General features: G+C 44.1%; 1 protein-coding gene across 1 annotated transcript in view; it reads right to left on the bottom strand.

Annotated features, from left to right (window-relative positions):
- LOC144127492 (uncharacterized) overlaps window positions 1-13,623 on the bottom strand; it is a 32,377-nt gene extending 18,754 nt beyond the window's left edge. The window contains exon 1 of the mRNA XM_077660484.1: window positions 13,429-13,623. Within this exon, the coding sequence (XP_077516610.1) occupies window positions 13,429-13,503 (75 nt within the window). The 5' untranslated portion in view covers window positions 13,504-13,623. The remainder of the gene's footprint in view (window positions 1-13,428) is intronic.
- Between the last annotated feature and the right edge of the window lie 613 nt (window positions 13,624-14,236).

Below are 14,236 nucleotides of genomic sequence, written 5' to 3'. Positions count from 1 at the left end.
GTTGTTGTTTTCTTCGCTTCTAACCTACCTTAATGCTTTGTTCCTGGAATCTCTCGTGGGTGGTCCGGTACCACCCATACATTTCTGACGCCCTCCTCCTTACTCTACCAGAGTTGGCTTTCTTGCAATAGCACTCTTATTGCACGGGAGCATCCTTTCCAGGTGCTTGGAGCCAGTCGAGGAAAAAGCTATTAAGGCTGGAGATTTCTGCCGGGCCGTTCAAGAGTGCGGACGTGCAAGTGTGACTGGAGGGAGAGACTAGCCTAAATAAAGGCTTCGGCGAGAAGAGCGCATAAAATAAAGAAGTGCGCTTGATACGTTTCACGTCCTTTATGTGCCACCAGAAAAAGGGAGAAAAGAAATGAAAGAGGAGAATAGTTTAGCCTACCGAGAAATGGAGAGAATAAAAAAAAAGCGAAACACCAGAAATCAGTAATACCATCCGAAACTGGTAATAGCCAGCAGTAAAACTTGAAGCTGCTCCGTGACCGCCAGTTCTCCATGCTCGGATGCTGCAGACAATTCGAACAAAAAGTGCTTTGAGAAGTTGAATGCCGTTTGTGCTGCTAGGAGAGTTCCCTTCCAGGACATTTTTTTTTTTTTCAAATAGTAATCACCATTACCACATGTTCACAGTTTCTTGTTCTATATTTTTTGTATTTCTGTCCTATATGGACGACTGCTTTTCCTAGCGGCAGGCTGCTTATTGCGGTGCTTCCAACCGCAACAAAACCTATCCTATTGAATAGTAACTGCACTCCCGTGTGCCAGAACAATATGGATAATCAGCCACGTCAAGGCCAAGCGCTCCGTATCAATTTCGACTACCTACTGTTCTCTCATGGGGATCGAAGTTTCACTACACTGGCATTCTGTGGACGCAACGCCTGAATCAGGATACATTACATGACATGCCCTAGAACTTTACCAAACCTGATCCGTACCTTCAACTACGCTGAACCAAACCCATCAAAATCTTTTTTTACACTTGGTGCCAATCCACAAAGCATTGAACGAAAAACAGCTATGCCTCAACTACTATACGCATTAAAGGGTGCCGCAAAAAAACTTAGAAATCAATGTGCCCTTTCAACATTTTGTCGTTTTCTTTTTTCTTTCACGAAACCCTCTACAGAAAACGCATTCGTTCTTAATTCCATTGTTACGCTGTTGCCGAGGTCGCCGTGCCCTTTTATGGTGCGTAAGGTTCGCTTGCAACACGATGTTGGAAGATCCATAAATTGCCTCAACTTCTCAATAAAAAAATATAAACAAATGCGCGCGACCTTTAGCTGGTACTTCAGCTCAATGCCAGGAGCTCGTGCCATTTATTACAACTCCTCAATAAAGGACCGCTTACAGGGAAGGAAAGCGGCTGATTCGTGGTTCCCAAAGTGGCGAGCCCCATTCACAGCGGCCTCCACATTCGATCGATGGATGCACAATTGCCCGGCGAGATCCAGTTGTGCCTTTGTTACGCTGGAAAATAATGAATATGTCACAGCGCAGTTGCCCTCCCCTCCTCTATTTACTGTGGAATTTGATTCTGATTTTTTTTCCTCAGGAACTAACATATTTCCAACCCTTCCAAACGAACCCGTATTTAACACTGATCAATGTTCACTCAATTTCTGTCTTTAGACTTTGCAGGCTCAGATAGTTTACTTAACTTGGCAAAACTTATTGCAGAACGATCTATCACCACGCAGCCAAACCATTGTCGTCGTAGTAAGTGGGCGAAGCTCAATAATAAACAAAGATCTATTTAGTTAGTATAGGTGTGCATTATGCCAAAAGGTTTCTTTTTTATTTCTTGTTTGCCATTGTTACACCGCTAATGCAAGATTTATTACGCGCACAATCCAAGCGCTCTCGAAAGCAGGAAATGGACTGAAATAGCAGCGAAATTTCGCCCGCATTGTGCGGCTCCCGACTGTAAGCTATCAGCCGCATAAGCCAATTTCAGTTCCGAAAAGATTTCTCAAAATCAACATATAGTTGAGCACGTTGTGCAAAAACACTTACCGGTCACGTTGCCGAACACACGCGCGAGGCTAATTGAATCAATTCACATCGCTACAGGACTTGCCCACGTGCGCTTGCTAGAGTGAACGCCATGACCTCGGCAGTGGCGAGTTTAGCGTATATGCTCACCGTTACGAAACGTGTCTGAAAACTGGCGTAGATTGAATGTTGTAAGCGGCAGCTGGAATAAATTAACATTAAGTGATACCGAGCCCACGTCTACCCCTGACAATGAGACTACTCATTGTCGTCCAGGGAGACGTTGCGTAAACGGTGCCTCGTATAAAAAATAGAAGTTGTCTGGACTAAAAAAGAGGAAGGTTTATTATAAAATGAAGTTTTCTACAAAAGCAAAGAAAAAAATGCGTGACGTAAGAATAAAGCACGTGGCCCGAGATGGCCGTAGGAAAACAGCTAAGTGTGACCGGAGCCAGCGAAGGCGCCGCAAATACCTCCGCAAAGCCAGGAATGTAACACCCCGGTTTTCGCGAGAAAATTAGAGAAATTACAACAGTTCGACCACAGGCAAACACTTCAAATATTATTTCATGCGCAAGTGAATTTCAAAAATAATATTTTATCGAATTAATAAAAGAAAACAATAAAATAATTATATTTTTGCTTGATAATTTCTTACCTATGGTCAAAGAAGAGCGAGAATGTATCAAAACCATTGTACGTGCTTAATATCAAAGGGTGTTCGCTACCTGAACAACCAAAAAGGTGATGTCATGCTTACAACTTTTTTGTCTGGGGTGCCATGCAAAACACCTTTTGAAGTGTCGGTGTTTCTACGAAGTTTCTGGATCACTCTCCATGGCGTAACATCCCTGGATAACGTCTTTATACCTCTAAACGGTTAAAACATTAACAGTATACCAAACAATTATTAACAGTAAACATTTTTTTTGCGGTGAAGTCTAGACGTTCGGAAAGCCTGAATGAAGAAAGGCAAATTTTCATTACGATTATTTTCGCAGCCATTTTATGAAAGCAAACTGCCTTTTTTCTAAGCGACGAGAAGACATTTCGATATATCAAAGTTCCCTGAGTTCTTAATATTGGCTCCCAGTATACCACATTGAACATCTTTCTTTACTCAGTTATCTTCAGCCATTTTCTTATCGGACAAACTGGGACGCTGAGACCATTAAGGTCGTGAGGACGACTCGAGCAAAGCCAGCCCGGACATATTTCCAAAGCTCTCGGAAGAGGGCTTTTGTGCCACGACAAGAAATGGAGAGAAGCTGTCGTTATCTGATCGACGCCAGTGCGTCGGAAAAGTAGCTCGATCGGGTATGGGACCACACTTTCCTCTTCATCTCTCTACTCAAACATGCTTTCGACGTCCTGAAGGCAGACCGTTTCTGCCGCCCCTACTCGGCGAAAAGCTGCCTCTTCTGGGTCGCGATTTTTTTGACAGCGTGCCTTTCTTTGGCAAACGTTCTTAAGCTTGTCACGCAGAGTGCAAACGCATGTCGGCACTTCGACTCGTCAAACGGCGCTCAACTGTGTAGTAAGCCTTTGAGACACATCTTACGGCAAATCGAGGGGGAAAGGCTTGAATAAAGGAGTAAAGGCGATTATAGTTTATTCCGACCCACTTCTGTGCGCGCCTCCGCACAACGTTTGTCACAAACGTGTGCATTTCTGCAGCCATTTTTAAGTCTATACCGTAGTCCTGTTGTCTTGCTCTCAGCACTTAAAGTTGAGAAAGGGTGGTAAGTTAGTGTGAAACGTCTCGATAAGTAATATTAACTGGAAACTAAGTCCATGTGGCTTTCCTGTATACACACCAGGCGAATGCGTGGTACTGACCTCGGAAGTATTGATGCGTATTATTTTTTTGTGTGTGTCAAAAATGCTTCTCGACACAGCATCTACCAATCTGCCATCAAAAATTGCGAGTCGCTCAGTCTTAAATAAATATTGTTTTATTGCTCTAAAAATTTATTTCTAATGGCTTATACAGCTTCCTTGGTGCGCGACAAAATATAGTTAATAAATATTTTCATTATATTCCTTCATTTAGCTCACGACTGTCTTGGGTGACGTTTTTCACGATTAACTTGCTTCACAGCTATCTTCAGAAGTCATCAAACGTTGCTACTGATAAATATTTAAAACATTCCTGGTGTTTGGTTAATTTACATTTTCTACTTTAACGTTCTTTCTTTCTTCAGTAAATAAACCCAGAGGTTGAGCTAACTTCACTTTTTCTCTCGCCTTATAAGTACAGCTGTAGATATATGCCTTCATCATCTCGATATACAAGGCGTTTCGCGTAAAATTTTCCACAATTTTTAAAAATAAGCTTTTTTAGTTAGAAGAGCGCTGTTTTCGGCTTACCATTGTCAGTGGTGTAGTACATCAGAATACAGCTAAGATGTGCTCACTATCAGGCTGGTTAACTAATATTGAATACTTCGCTTTTTGCCAATTACTGTAAGGCTCCTTAATTCCTGAGAGGCGTGTAGCCCAACGTACGTAATATCCATATCAGTTTTTAGAATTTCGAAAACGCGGTTACCTCCAGCTCTGTGGCCCAACACATTTTCCCTGCATCAAGCCAAAATACATGCACTTTCGAGAAGCTTGCAGGCAAACCAAACACTCCAGTGTACGTAACAAATAGAAATAATCAAAATTTGTTGGGCCACAGCGCCAAGGGTAACCGCGTTTACGAGATTCTAAAAACTAATAAGGATATTACTTACGGTGGGCTACACGTCTCTCAATAATTGTGCAGCCTAATAAAAGTTATGAAGTTAAGTATTCAGTATCATTTAACCAGCCTGCTGGTTAGTACATCTTAGCTGTATTCTGATGTATTACACTGCGGACAGTGAAATAATAATAATAATAATAATAATTGGTTTTGGAGGGAAAGGAAATGGCGCAGTATCTGTCTCATATATCGTTGGACACCTGAACCACGCCGTAAGGGAAGGGTAAAGGAGGGAGTGAAAGAAGAAAGACACAGTGAAATACCGAAAATGCGCTCTTCGAACCGGAAAATCCCAACCGCGGAGGCTGCGTCTTTGTGGAGGAAAAACGCTAAAGCGCCCGTATGCTGTGCGATGTCAGTGCGCGTTAAAGATCCCCAGGTGGTCGAAATGATTCCGCAGCCCTCCACTACGGCACCCTTTCTTCCTTTCCTATTTCACTCATTCCTTTGTCCCTTCCCTCATGGCGCGGTTCAGGTGTCCACCGATATGTGAGACAGATACTACGCCATTTCCTCTCCTCAAATAAGCAATAATAATAATAATTGTGTTTTGGGGAAAGGAAGTGGCGCAGTATGTCTCACATATCGGCGGACACCTGAACCGCACCTTGGGAGAAGGGACAAAGGAGAGAGTGAAAGAAGAAATAAAGAAAGAGATGTTGTTGTGGAGGGCTCCGGAGTAATTTCGACCACCTGAGAATCATTAACCTGCACTGATATCGCTCGGCACACGGACGCCTTAGCGTTTTGCCTCCATAAAAAAGCAGCCGCCGCGGTCTGGTTCGAACCGGGGACTCCGGATTAGTAGCCGGATCAGTAACATTTCTAACTAGAAGAGCCTGTTTTTTTAATGAACAATGTCATGTCCTTTTTTTTAGTCTCTAATATATCTGCGCAGAATTCCTGAAGCATGTTCGTATTTTCAGCGTCTAACCAGTCTCATTCCTTCGTTTACAAACGGCCAGCCATCTCAATACTCTGGTTAACAATAATAATAATTGGTTTTTAGGAGAAAGGAAATGACGCAGTATCTGTCTCGTATTTCGGTGGACACCTGAACAGCGCCGTAAGGGAAGGGATAAGAGAGGGAGTGAAAGAAGTAAGGAAGAAAGAGGTGTCGTAGTGGATGGCTCCGGAATAATTTCGGCCACCTGGGGATCTTTAGCGTGCACTGACATCGCACAGCACAAAAACATAAAGCAGTTCCGGGCCGAAAATAGCGTGAGTAAGAGGAAGCGCGCAGAGCAATTGGTCGTCGTCTTCGCACGCGCGTCACGTGATCGGAAAGGCGCAAGCATTTCAAAAGCAGGTAGCGAGGTGTCGTTCTTTCCATCCAGCTAGCTGAACGCACCGTACCGGCTGCTCAAACAGAGCTCGACCCACGTTCACGTAGACGACGTGGAAAGCATGCGTAGTGCGAAGTACCTTCCTCTTCACGTAGCCGGCACCTTCCGTTCTTTTCCCGTTCCTTGGTTTATCCGCTGCTGTTCATGGCCACAGCACACAAGCTTCGGCGCTTTCCAACGTTCTAATTGAGCACATAAGCCTACGCGTCACAGCGTACGCTCTCAAACTCGCAGAACGCAGTGCTACACACGTACGAGTGTGTAGGCAAAGCAACCTCTCCAGTGCACGTAACTCGCCGCAGTAGCCAAAATTTGTTGGGCCACAGCACCGAGGGTAAGGGCTTTTTTCCAAATTCTAAAAACTGATGTGGATATTATTTACAAGGAACAACACGCCTCTCAATAATGAAGAGCCTAACATAATAGTTAAAAAGTTAACTATTCAATATTAGTTCACTAGCCTGCTGTTATCACGTCTTAGCTCTATTCTGGTGTGCTACACCGCTGACAATGGTATAACAAAAAACAAGCAATCTTCAAACTCAAAAGGCTTATTTTTTTTTTTCAATTTTGTAAAGTCTTAGGTGAAACGCCCTGTATAACCAACGTGGCTAGAAATTGGCGCTCTTGCGTCGTCGGTATTGCCCGTGTGTTTTTTGTATTTACACTTGACAGGAAATATAAAGCCTTGTGTTTTGTAGTCTGCTTCCTTGCGCTGTTCGAAAGATACTCATCGGTGCTTCATGTTCTGTATTTTATAACGAGAGTTGTCTAAGGGACTTGCTCGGGGCTAAGTGGTGCCGCAGTCACCGTCGCATGTATATACCAAAAACTCTCGCTCGCCCCTGCTAACCAACGAGTATGTTGCCCCTGTGGAACCGGAAGTGGGTGCTCTACGAAACTAACATCCTCACTCTAGAGCAAGAACGGTGTCTACAGTTCCACGCACGCCCTCTGCATATTCTCTCTAAGAAAGGCAGCGGCCATTGTGGTGACGCGTCTTGATATCCAGCCGCTACTCTGTGTACCGGATACAAGGCGCACTAATCACTCAAGCGAAGATTTTTCCGGAGCAGGTGATTTCAATCGTTACCATGATGGCCGCGTCTACCTTAAAATTGAAACTTGCAGACAACATTCCTGAAACGCTTCTCGTTAGGTTGAATAGCTTATAAATGTGTTTATATTATCGTCACACAGATTTCAATGCTTGATGAAGTAGGGAGTTGTTAGTTTTGGCTCTCTTTTTGAGCCAGCGTTTTCAATGGTACCGCGACGTCGTGACCGAAGATGCTCTGAGCTCAACGCATCCTTTTTTCTGAGCTCTACCCTCTGGGGCACAATCGAGAATGTGGCTTGTGTGATCAGGAGATCCTGCCACGCCTGGCCTTCACTAGGCTCTCAGTGAGCGGTCTGACAAATGAGAAGGGGGGTGGGGCATTTTTGCTGTGGTAGAAGTACTGATGTCGCCTCCTCGCCTCCAGGAGGCCGGAAAGTGTTAGAGTGTCACTGCGCACGGTACAATCGTTAAAACAACATTCATCACATGAACGTCACTTTTTTGTCGCATGCCCTGAACGCGCATAACATGCACGCCACATACCACAAAGGCCTCTCCCATGTCTCTCCAATTAACCCTGTCCTTTGCCAGCTGCATTCACCCTATGCCTGCGAACTTCCTAATCTAATCCGACCACCTAACTTTCTGCCGCCCCCTGCTACGCTTGCCTTCTCTTGGAATATACTCCGTTACCCTTAAGGACCAGTGGTTACCTTGCCTTCGCATTGCATGCCCTGCCCAAGCCCATTTCTTCCTCTTGATTTCGATCAAGATGTCCCTCACCCACTCTGCCCGCTTTCCGTCCCTTAACGTTACGCCTATCATTTTTCTTTCCGTGACTCGCTGCGTTGTCCTTAACTTCAGCTGAACCCGTTTTGTTAGCTTCCACCATTTCTGCCCCGTAGGTGGTCACCGGTAAGATACAGCTGTTGTACACTTTTCACTTGAGGGATATTGGTAAACTGTCATTCATGATCTGAAAGAACCTGCCATACGCGCTTAATAAGATGCTCATTGTTAGCTTCATGCTTCTGATTTTCCGACTTGACTAAAGGCTGGGCTTGTTGCATTGCAGTCACCAAGACAGAGGTCACTCTGATGTAAGTGCAGACTAAAATGTATCAACTTCAAAAAAACTTGCTTCCAAAATGTTCAAAATATCCCGACAAGACGCGCTGAAATGTGCCCAGTGGCCTTGACCGCCGTGGTTACCATGGATAAGGAGCGTTGATTTTTTAAAAAAGGCAGATTTAATTAATATTTTTTGTGTTTCTATTCAAGACACGTTTCTGCGTACTTTTTTTTTCCTCTTACCGCAAGCACGGCCGCATAATTGGCAATGAGGCTAGGAGATTTAGATCATATCGCAACCCGCAAATTGCCAAATCGGTTGCTTTTGTGCAGTCTCGGCTGATTCAAGGCCAACGCCAGAAATAAATTTTTAGAAGCATTCCGTTGCCTTGCAGGTTGCTCCCGTTTCATTTGCTTAATGGACTGAAAAATGAACGGGAGGCGCATGAGCAAACGTTATATAACGAAAATCAATGAGAATTCAATAGCTGCAGTCCGCGCTTTGAGCATTCCTAGTTCAGCCAGTCGGAAGTTTTCTTCCTACTTTCATCTTACATTCCTCCTTCATGGTTCTATACGATCGCATATTTGCCAGCAATCTGAAATTTTACTTCATTCATCGCGGCTATGCTATTAAAAGTACTCCGTGGTAAGGATAGGACCGATTCCTTAATTTCTTCTGAAACGCTCCGTAATGGCAATTTATAGTATTTTCCTTTCTTAATGAACACATTCAAAAAGCGTTCGTTGTTTTTCAATATTACTAGAAAAATTCCACTACTAAAAGGCATTACCATCTGGCAAGAATCTCCCTCACTTCTCATAATTGTTTTCGTTTCAGCAGCCGGTAAGTGAAAAATATCTCGCTGCGCTGTAATCGGACAGTCATCATTTTTCACCGAATCGAATCGTCATGTTTCTCGGCCTGCAATGTGTGCTTTTATACGGTACATTAGGAGAGCGCGCAGAGCATCGGCGTTCAACGCAAGAGTCCCTTCTTCACTTTTCTCCTTGCAGCGTTTTTTTAACGCTGTTCCCTTCAAAGAAAAAGAAGTGATTCGTTAAAAAGAGTGCCGCTTCCTCACTATTTTCAACAAATCATGCTGAAGAAAGCGCGCAAAGAATATCGTTGTTAAATAGGAGAGAACAATGCCTTCGTGAAGAATCTTGCAGACTGCTTGTATTATTCAGCGATTCTTCAAGACTGAGTTTTTTAACGCCCATACTCGGGCTCGACTTCTGTGCTCGAAGACAACGGCATTTAATGAAAGTCCTAATATGGTCATTTCTTTTTTACCGCTGCCTTTCACCTGCGATACCTTGGTGGTACAGGTTTGGGCAGCTTCTTAACATTAGTTAATTAAAGACTACGACCCGCCCTTGTTTATCAGATTAGGGAGTAGCCAACCAAGCGTCAAGAATCCCCTCAGCGTATGGCTGACTCGCGCTTTTGCCTCTAGCTTGACATAGTACCGTTACAAAATGGCGCAGGCTAGGAGAAAAAATTTGATAATGTGCGCTAGGAATCGTCTACTCATTTTGGCAGGTTCTGAAAGTCGAAGCATCCGAGCGGATAGTCCCTGCAAAAGCAGCAAAACGACACATTCAATTCGTTTCGGTACAGAACGCGCTGCCAACGTGTTTTACTGGTCGAGGCGATTGAAATCATTTCTGAAGAAAAAAAGTACCCTGATTCAAGTTTTCAGGAGGGTTCAGCCACTGTTAGCGCTAGCTTTAGTATTACCCAGAACACTTGGAAAACAAAAAGTAGAATAACCTGGAGAGATTTTTTTTTTTTGCAGTTGAAACGAATAAAGGGGGAAAGCTCTCAAATTAACAAGCAGCATATCCCTTTTCCTGTCAGTGTAGCCAACAACTTATGCCTGTCTGTCTCTAGGGCAAAAGAGCAAATTGGGCTTCACACCAGGCTTTAATTTACGCGCGCCGTGCGTGGCTTATAGCCTACAGCCGGCGAACATAATGTTTTTATTTAATAAAATAATGATAACTCCAAACGTTCCTGCTCCTACACCGTGTCATCGAGATGCGAAATAAGCCCAGCCATTGGCACCGTAAACGGTGTGCTTACAAGGTTTCTGGCGAGCTTCGAGCTTATAGAGGAACACGATTGTGAAGTCCTGCTTCAGCAAGAATTTTGAAGCTTCTTGTTAGTGTCACGCGTTGGTAAGTCCATACCATTCCCTTGGGTTAATTTAGAACTATTAGTGTTATCCTACTATGTTTGTGCAACGCTGTGAACTATACAGAAGTGTTTTCTCCTGCATAGCATCAGGTAGTCTGATATGATATTGAATGATATTTTAGAACACATATCAAATATCACTGTGTAAAAAAAAAGGTTTAAGACCCATCAAATTTGTTGGACAAAAACAAGTTAAGAGACATGCAATTAAGAATGTAGCAAAATAAACTCAGGAAAAATATTAATAATAACCATAATAATAATTGGTTTGGGGGGAAATGTAATGACGCAGTATCTGTCTCATATATCGTTGAACGCCTGAACCGCGCCGTAAGGGAAGGGATAAAGTCATTTTTGTTTTTCCTGATAAATAAAGTCACGAAAAAAATAATAATAATAAGGAAAAACGTTTAAATTTTTTTTCCACGTAATTCCAAAACACTATGAATCAAAGCACTCAAACAAGAACGACTATTGGCTCTAGAAAATTTAGATGACGCTTCGGCAACTTTCAACTTGATGGCATTCGAAGTGAATATAACTTATTCTGGAATAAAGCCGAATCCCTGTTTCTTTATATCGCTAAATTGATGTATTCACATTGTAACCGAAATGCAGCTTCTTGTTTTGAAGCGCATTACGGACACCGTGTGCAGCGTAGCTAGAACACGGTATGTCAGTAAATCAACGAAAACCATGACACATATGTCTCACCATTAGTACTCAGGTACATATTTAAGACGGCGGTGCTGAGGTTCCTTGTTGAAATTCGTCCTAGCGACGTACGCCGGTCCTAGCAGGTTTTATGGTTTGTCCATAATTTGCAATATTTGTTTATCAGTGGACAATGTATACGTCGTGCAAATATTTACATCACAACTCGTTCAAATATTTATGTGGATTCAGCTCATGAAACATCTTCTTAAAAAAAAACATTCTTGCTAACCGTCCAATAACGAATGCTCACATGCATGCGCCTGGCACGAACAAGGTGCTAGGAACATTAAGTTAACACAGGAAGCACATTTTAACAGACTGACAATGGGTCGTATCGTAGCAGCGATAAAAAAGGCCACACTGTGATCACAATGCGCGTCTTTCATCCGCGCCCCGGACAACCCTCACTTAAACAAAACTGCAAGTGGAGGGAGCCGGAAGCGTTTGAAGCGCAGCAGAGTTTTGCCGCATCACTCATGTTTGCCATAGTTTATAACTGACACGACAAAGTCATGCTAATGCCACAGCTCTCATTGTATATACTTGCAAGTCACAAACTCTCGACGTAATTATTCCGTCCTACTCCAACGGAGGCGCCGCAGACAGAGAGTGTTGTATTATGCGAAGCGCTGGGCCGAGCGACTTCGAGACGCCTTCCGCGAATATGAAACGGCGTGTTCATGTTCCGGCGCCTTCTATGCTGCGTCCGCGATCTGCACGAGCGCTCATCCTGAAGTGGCCCGAGGACGAACTCCGTTTTGCTTACAAACAACGTCACGCTCCCGTTGCAGCTGCACCCACCGGGCCACTCAAAGTTTGATCGACGCATATAAGACAACTCAGTCAATCTAGAACGGAAACTCAAGCTGGGTTGCGCGTGTTGGCGGCAAGGCCGGGGAAGGAACTTGGGGAAGAATTCAAAACGTTCGCGAAAAAATTTCATCGAAGTTGACGTGTTATATTAAGGTTTCTTTGGAGCTTCCGGTTTTCAGTTTTCCACTTTTAACATTTGTTGAAAGACTCATTCTCTTATCTTTTATCTCTCCTTCTATATTTGCTGTTTCGGCTCAGAAATGTTAATCTCAGCCGCAGTGATCAGAACATGCAGTAATGCTTCATTATATCGAAAACTGAATTGCATCAGCGTGCCTTTAAAGCTATAAGAAACGCATTTCTCTTAGGGCACATTGAAAGGTTGGACCAATTTTCGCATCTCACCTTCCTGCTGTTAATGCGAATGCATTATATGACTCATTAACAACGAAACTCGGTGCTGGCGTCTCCGTCGTATCAAAAAAAAAAACAGCAAACATTTCTTCCAAAGGTGCGGGGAATTGGACCCGGAACTTTCAGATTTCGAGGCAAGCCCGTGACCCACAGGCCACAAAATCGCGTTGCTTCCCGGCGAACAAAAATGAACCAAACATATGCGTTGCCTTACGACTGTATGCTAATGAGTAGGTGTGCCATTAGAACGTAAGTGAAAAAATTAAATAAATAAATAATTAAAAGAAAATAAAAACAACGCTTTCACCTTCAAAGCACGTAAGTGGTCATAAGTAGTGTCACGCGTAATTTTTGTATAACACACAAGCAGTGATATTTACTGGACAAACAAGCGCCCTACAGGAACTTTTTGAGTTTTGTTTCCTCGTCTTAAGTCTAACTTTCTTGCTAATTTTCGGCATTTACTTATTGGCATCCATGGCACAGAATTTTTTCTCCGAGTAAAAATACTTTTCTTGTCCTACTATTAAATTTCTCCCGTTACAGATTTTAACGTGCATTATATTCAGTCTTGTAACGACCTCTACTCTAACATTATTTCTTCTTTATTCGGAATCATCCCAGCCCATGGCTAAATTTTAATAACGCCCCAGTCAAAGGCACCAAATTTCGTGACAGATTTCGTTCTTTTTTCTCGTTTTTAAAAACCAGTGAAGGGAAGCATTAAATTTTCCGCAAATTGTAAAGAAACACATTTCAGTATATACACGACTTCGTGTAATATAGTCTATTTTCTCTTTTTCGTTTAAATGAAAATTTCTTTGAGAATTCCGGTTGAAGATTTCGACAGTTTCGTTGAATCACCCAAAACCTTGAATCTGTGATAGCCACAAAAACCATGCACTGTCAAACTGCGTGCAAAAATGCGTTCTTTTGTGTGCTTCGAGCTCGATTCGTAGCACGCAAGCCCTGCAGAGCGAGCTTTCTCGCAACAACAATCTCACTTAAAAGCGTCATGCACGTGCGAGGGGCATTTCTAGCTCATACTCACCAGCGTGTAGACTCCACACACGAAGCTTCCTTTGCGCACAGACAGCCAACAGCAGCACGAACGGAGGATAGCCATGTCGAGATAAGAAGTGGCGAAAAGCGGAGGCCCTTTCTTCGGCGAGCGCCGGTGGCGGCAGCAGCAACACGAAACTCGCCGGGCAAGACGAGATACGCGCTCCAAGAGCAGCCCCGGTGTTGCCGCCTGTACGTCTCACGAGCGACTCACCGGAACCAACACCGCGCTGCGCGCTCATATCAGCCTCGGGCGCGCGGATGCCAAGTTCGCACACCGGACGTCGCCACGGTCGCCGCGCCCCCTCTCCCCTCCGCGCTTCCCCCCTTCCTCACTCGCTTCTTCCCGAAACTTGTGGCGGGCTCCTTTCTTTCCCGAGCTTCGCCGTGAGGGCAAGCAGAGCGCGATGCGCCCGTTTTTCACGCAGACGACTTATTGGACTCCTGTTGTCTGAAGACGCTATCGCGTTCTTTATTTTTTAACCTCGTTGTCTCGTAGAACCGTTCGACTCGCAGTTTAGTCTTCCGCGACTTTCGGGGCTTGCACGCGGCCGTTTCTACATCATCTTCCTTTTCTCTGTCGGGAAGTTATCCGGGCGGGGCACTCAAGTCGAAATAAATCGAACAGCTCTTCGACCATTCGGCGTAGTCGCTTTACGCTTCGTTTTCGAGGGGCCGCTCGTGGTATCGAAGACCCGTCCGTCTTCCTATCCTAGCCAAGATTTGAGGTGGAAAGCGGCCGGAACGGAGATTCGGAGTCACCCCCACAACGTATTGTGCCGCTCGATGAGAGCCGG

This window comes from Amblyomma americanum, chromosome 4 (genome assembly GCF_052857255.1).
Source record: "Amblyomma americanum isolate KBUSLIRL-KWMA chromosome 4, ASM5285725v1, whole genome shotgun sequence".
NCBI classification, from domain to species: Eukaryota; Metazoa; Arthropoda; class Arachnida; order Ixodida; family Ixodidae; genus Amblyomma; species Amblyomma americanum.
Note: the sequence above shows the minus strand (reverse complement) of the source record. Positions and strands in the feature narration are given on the sequence as shown.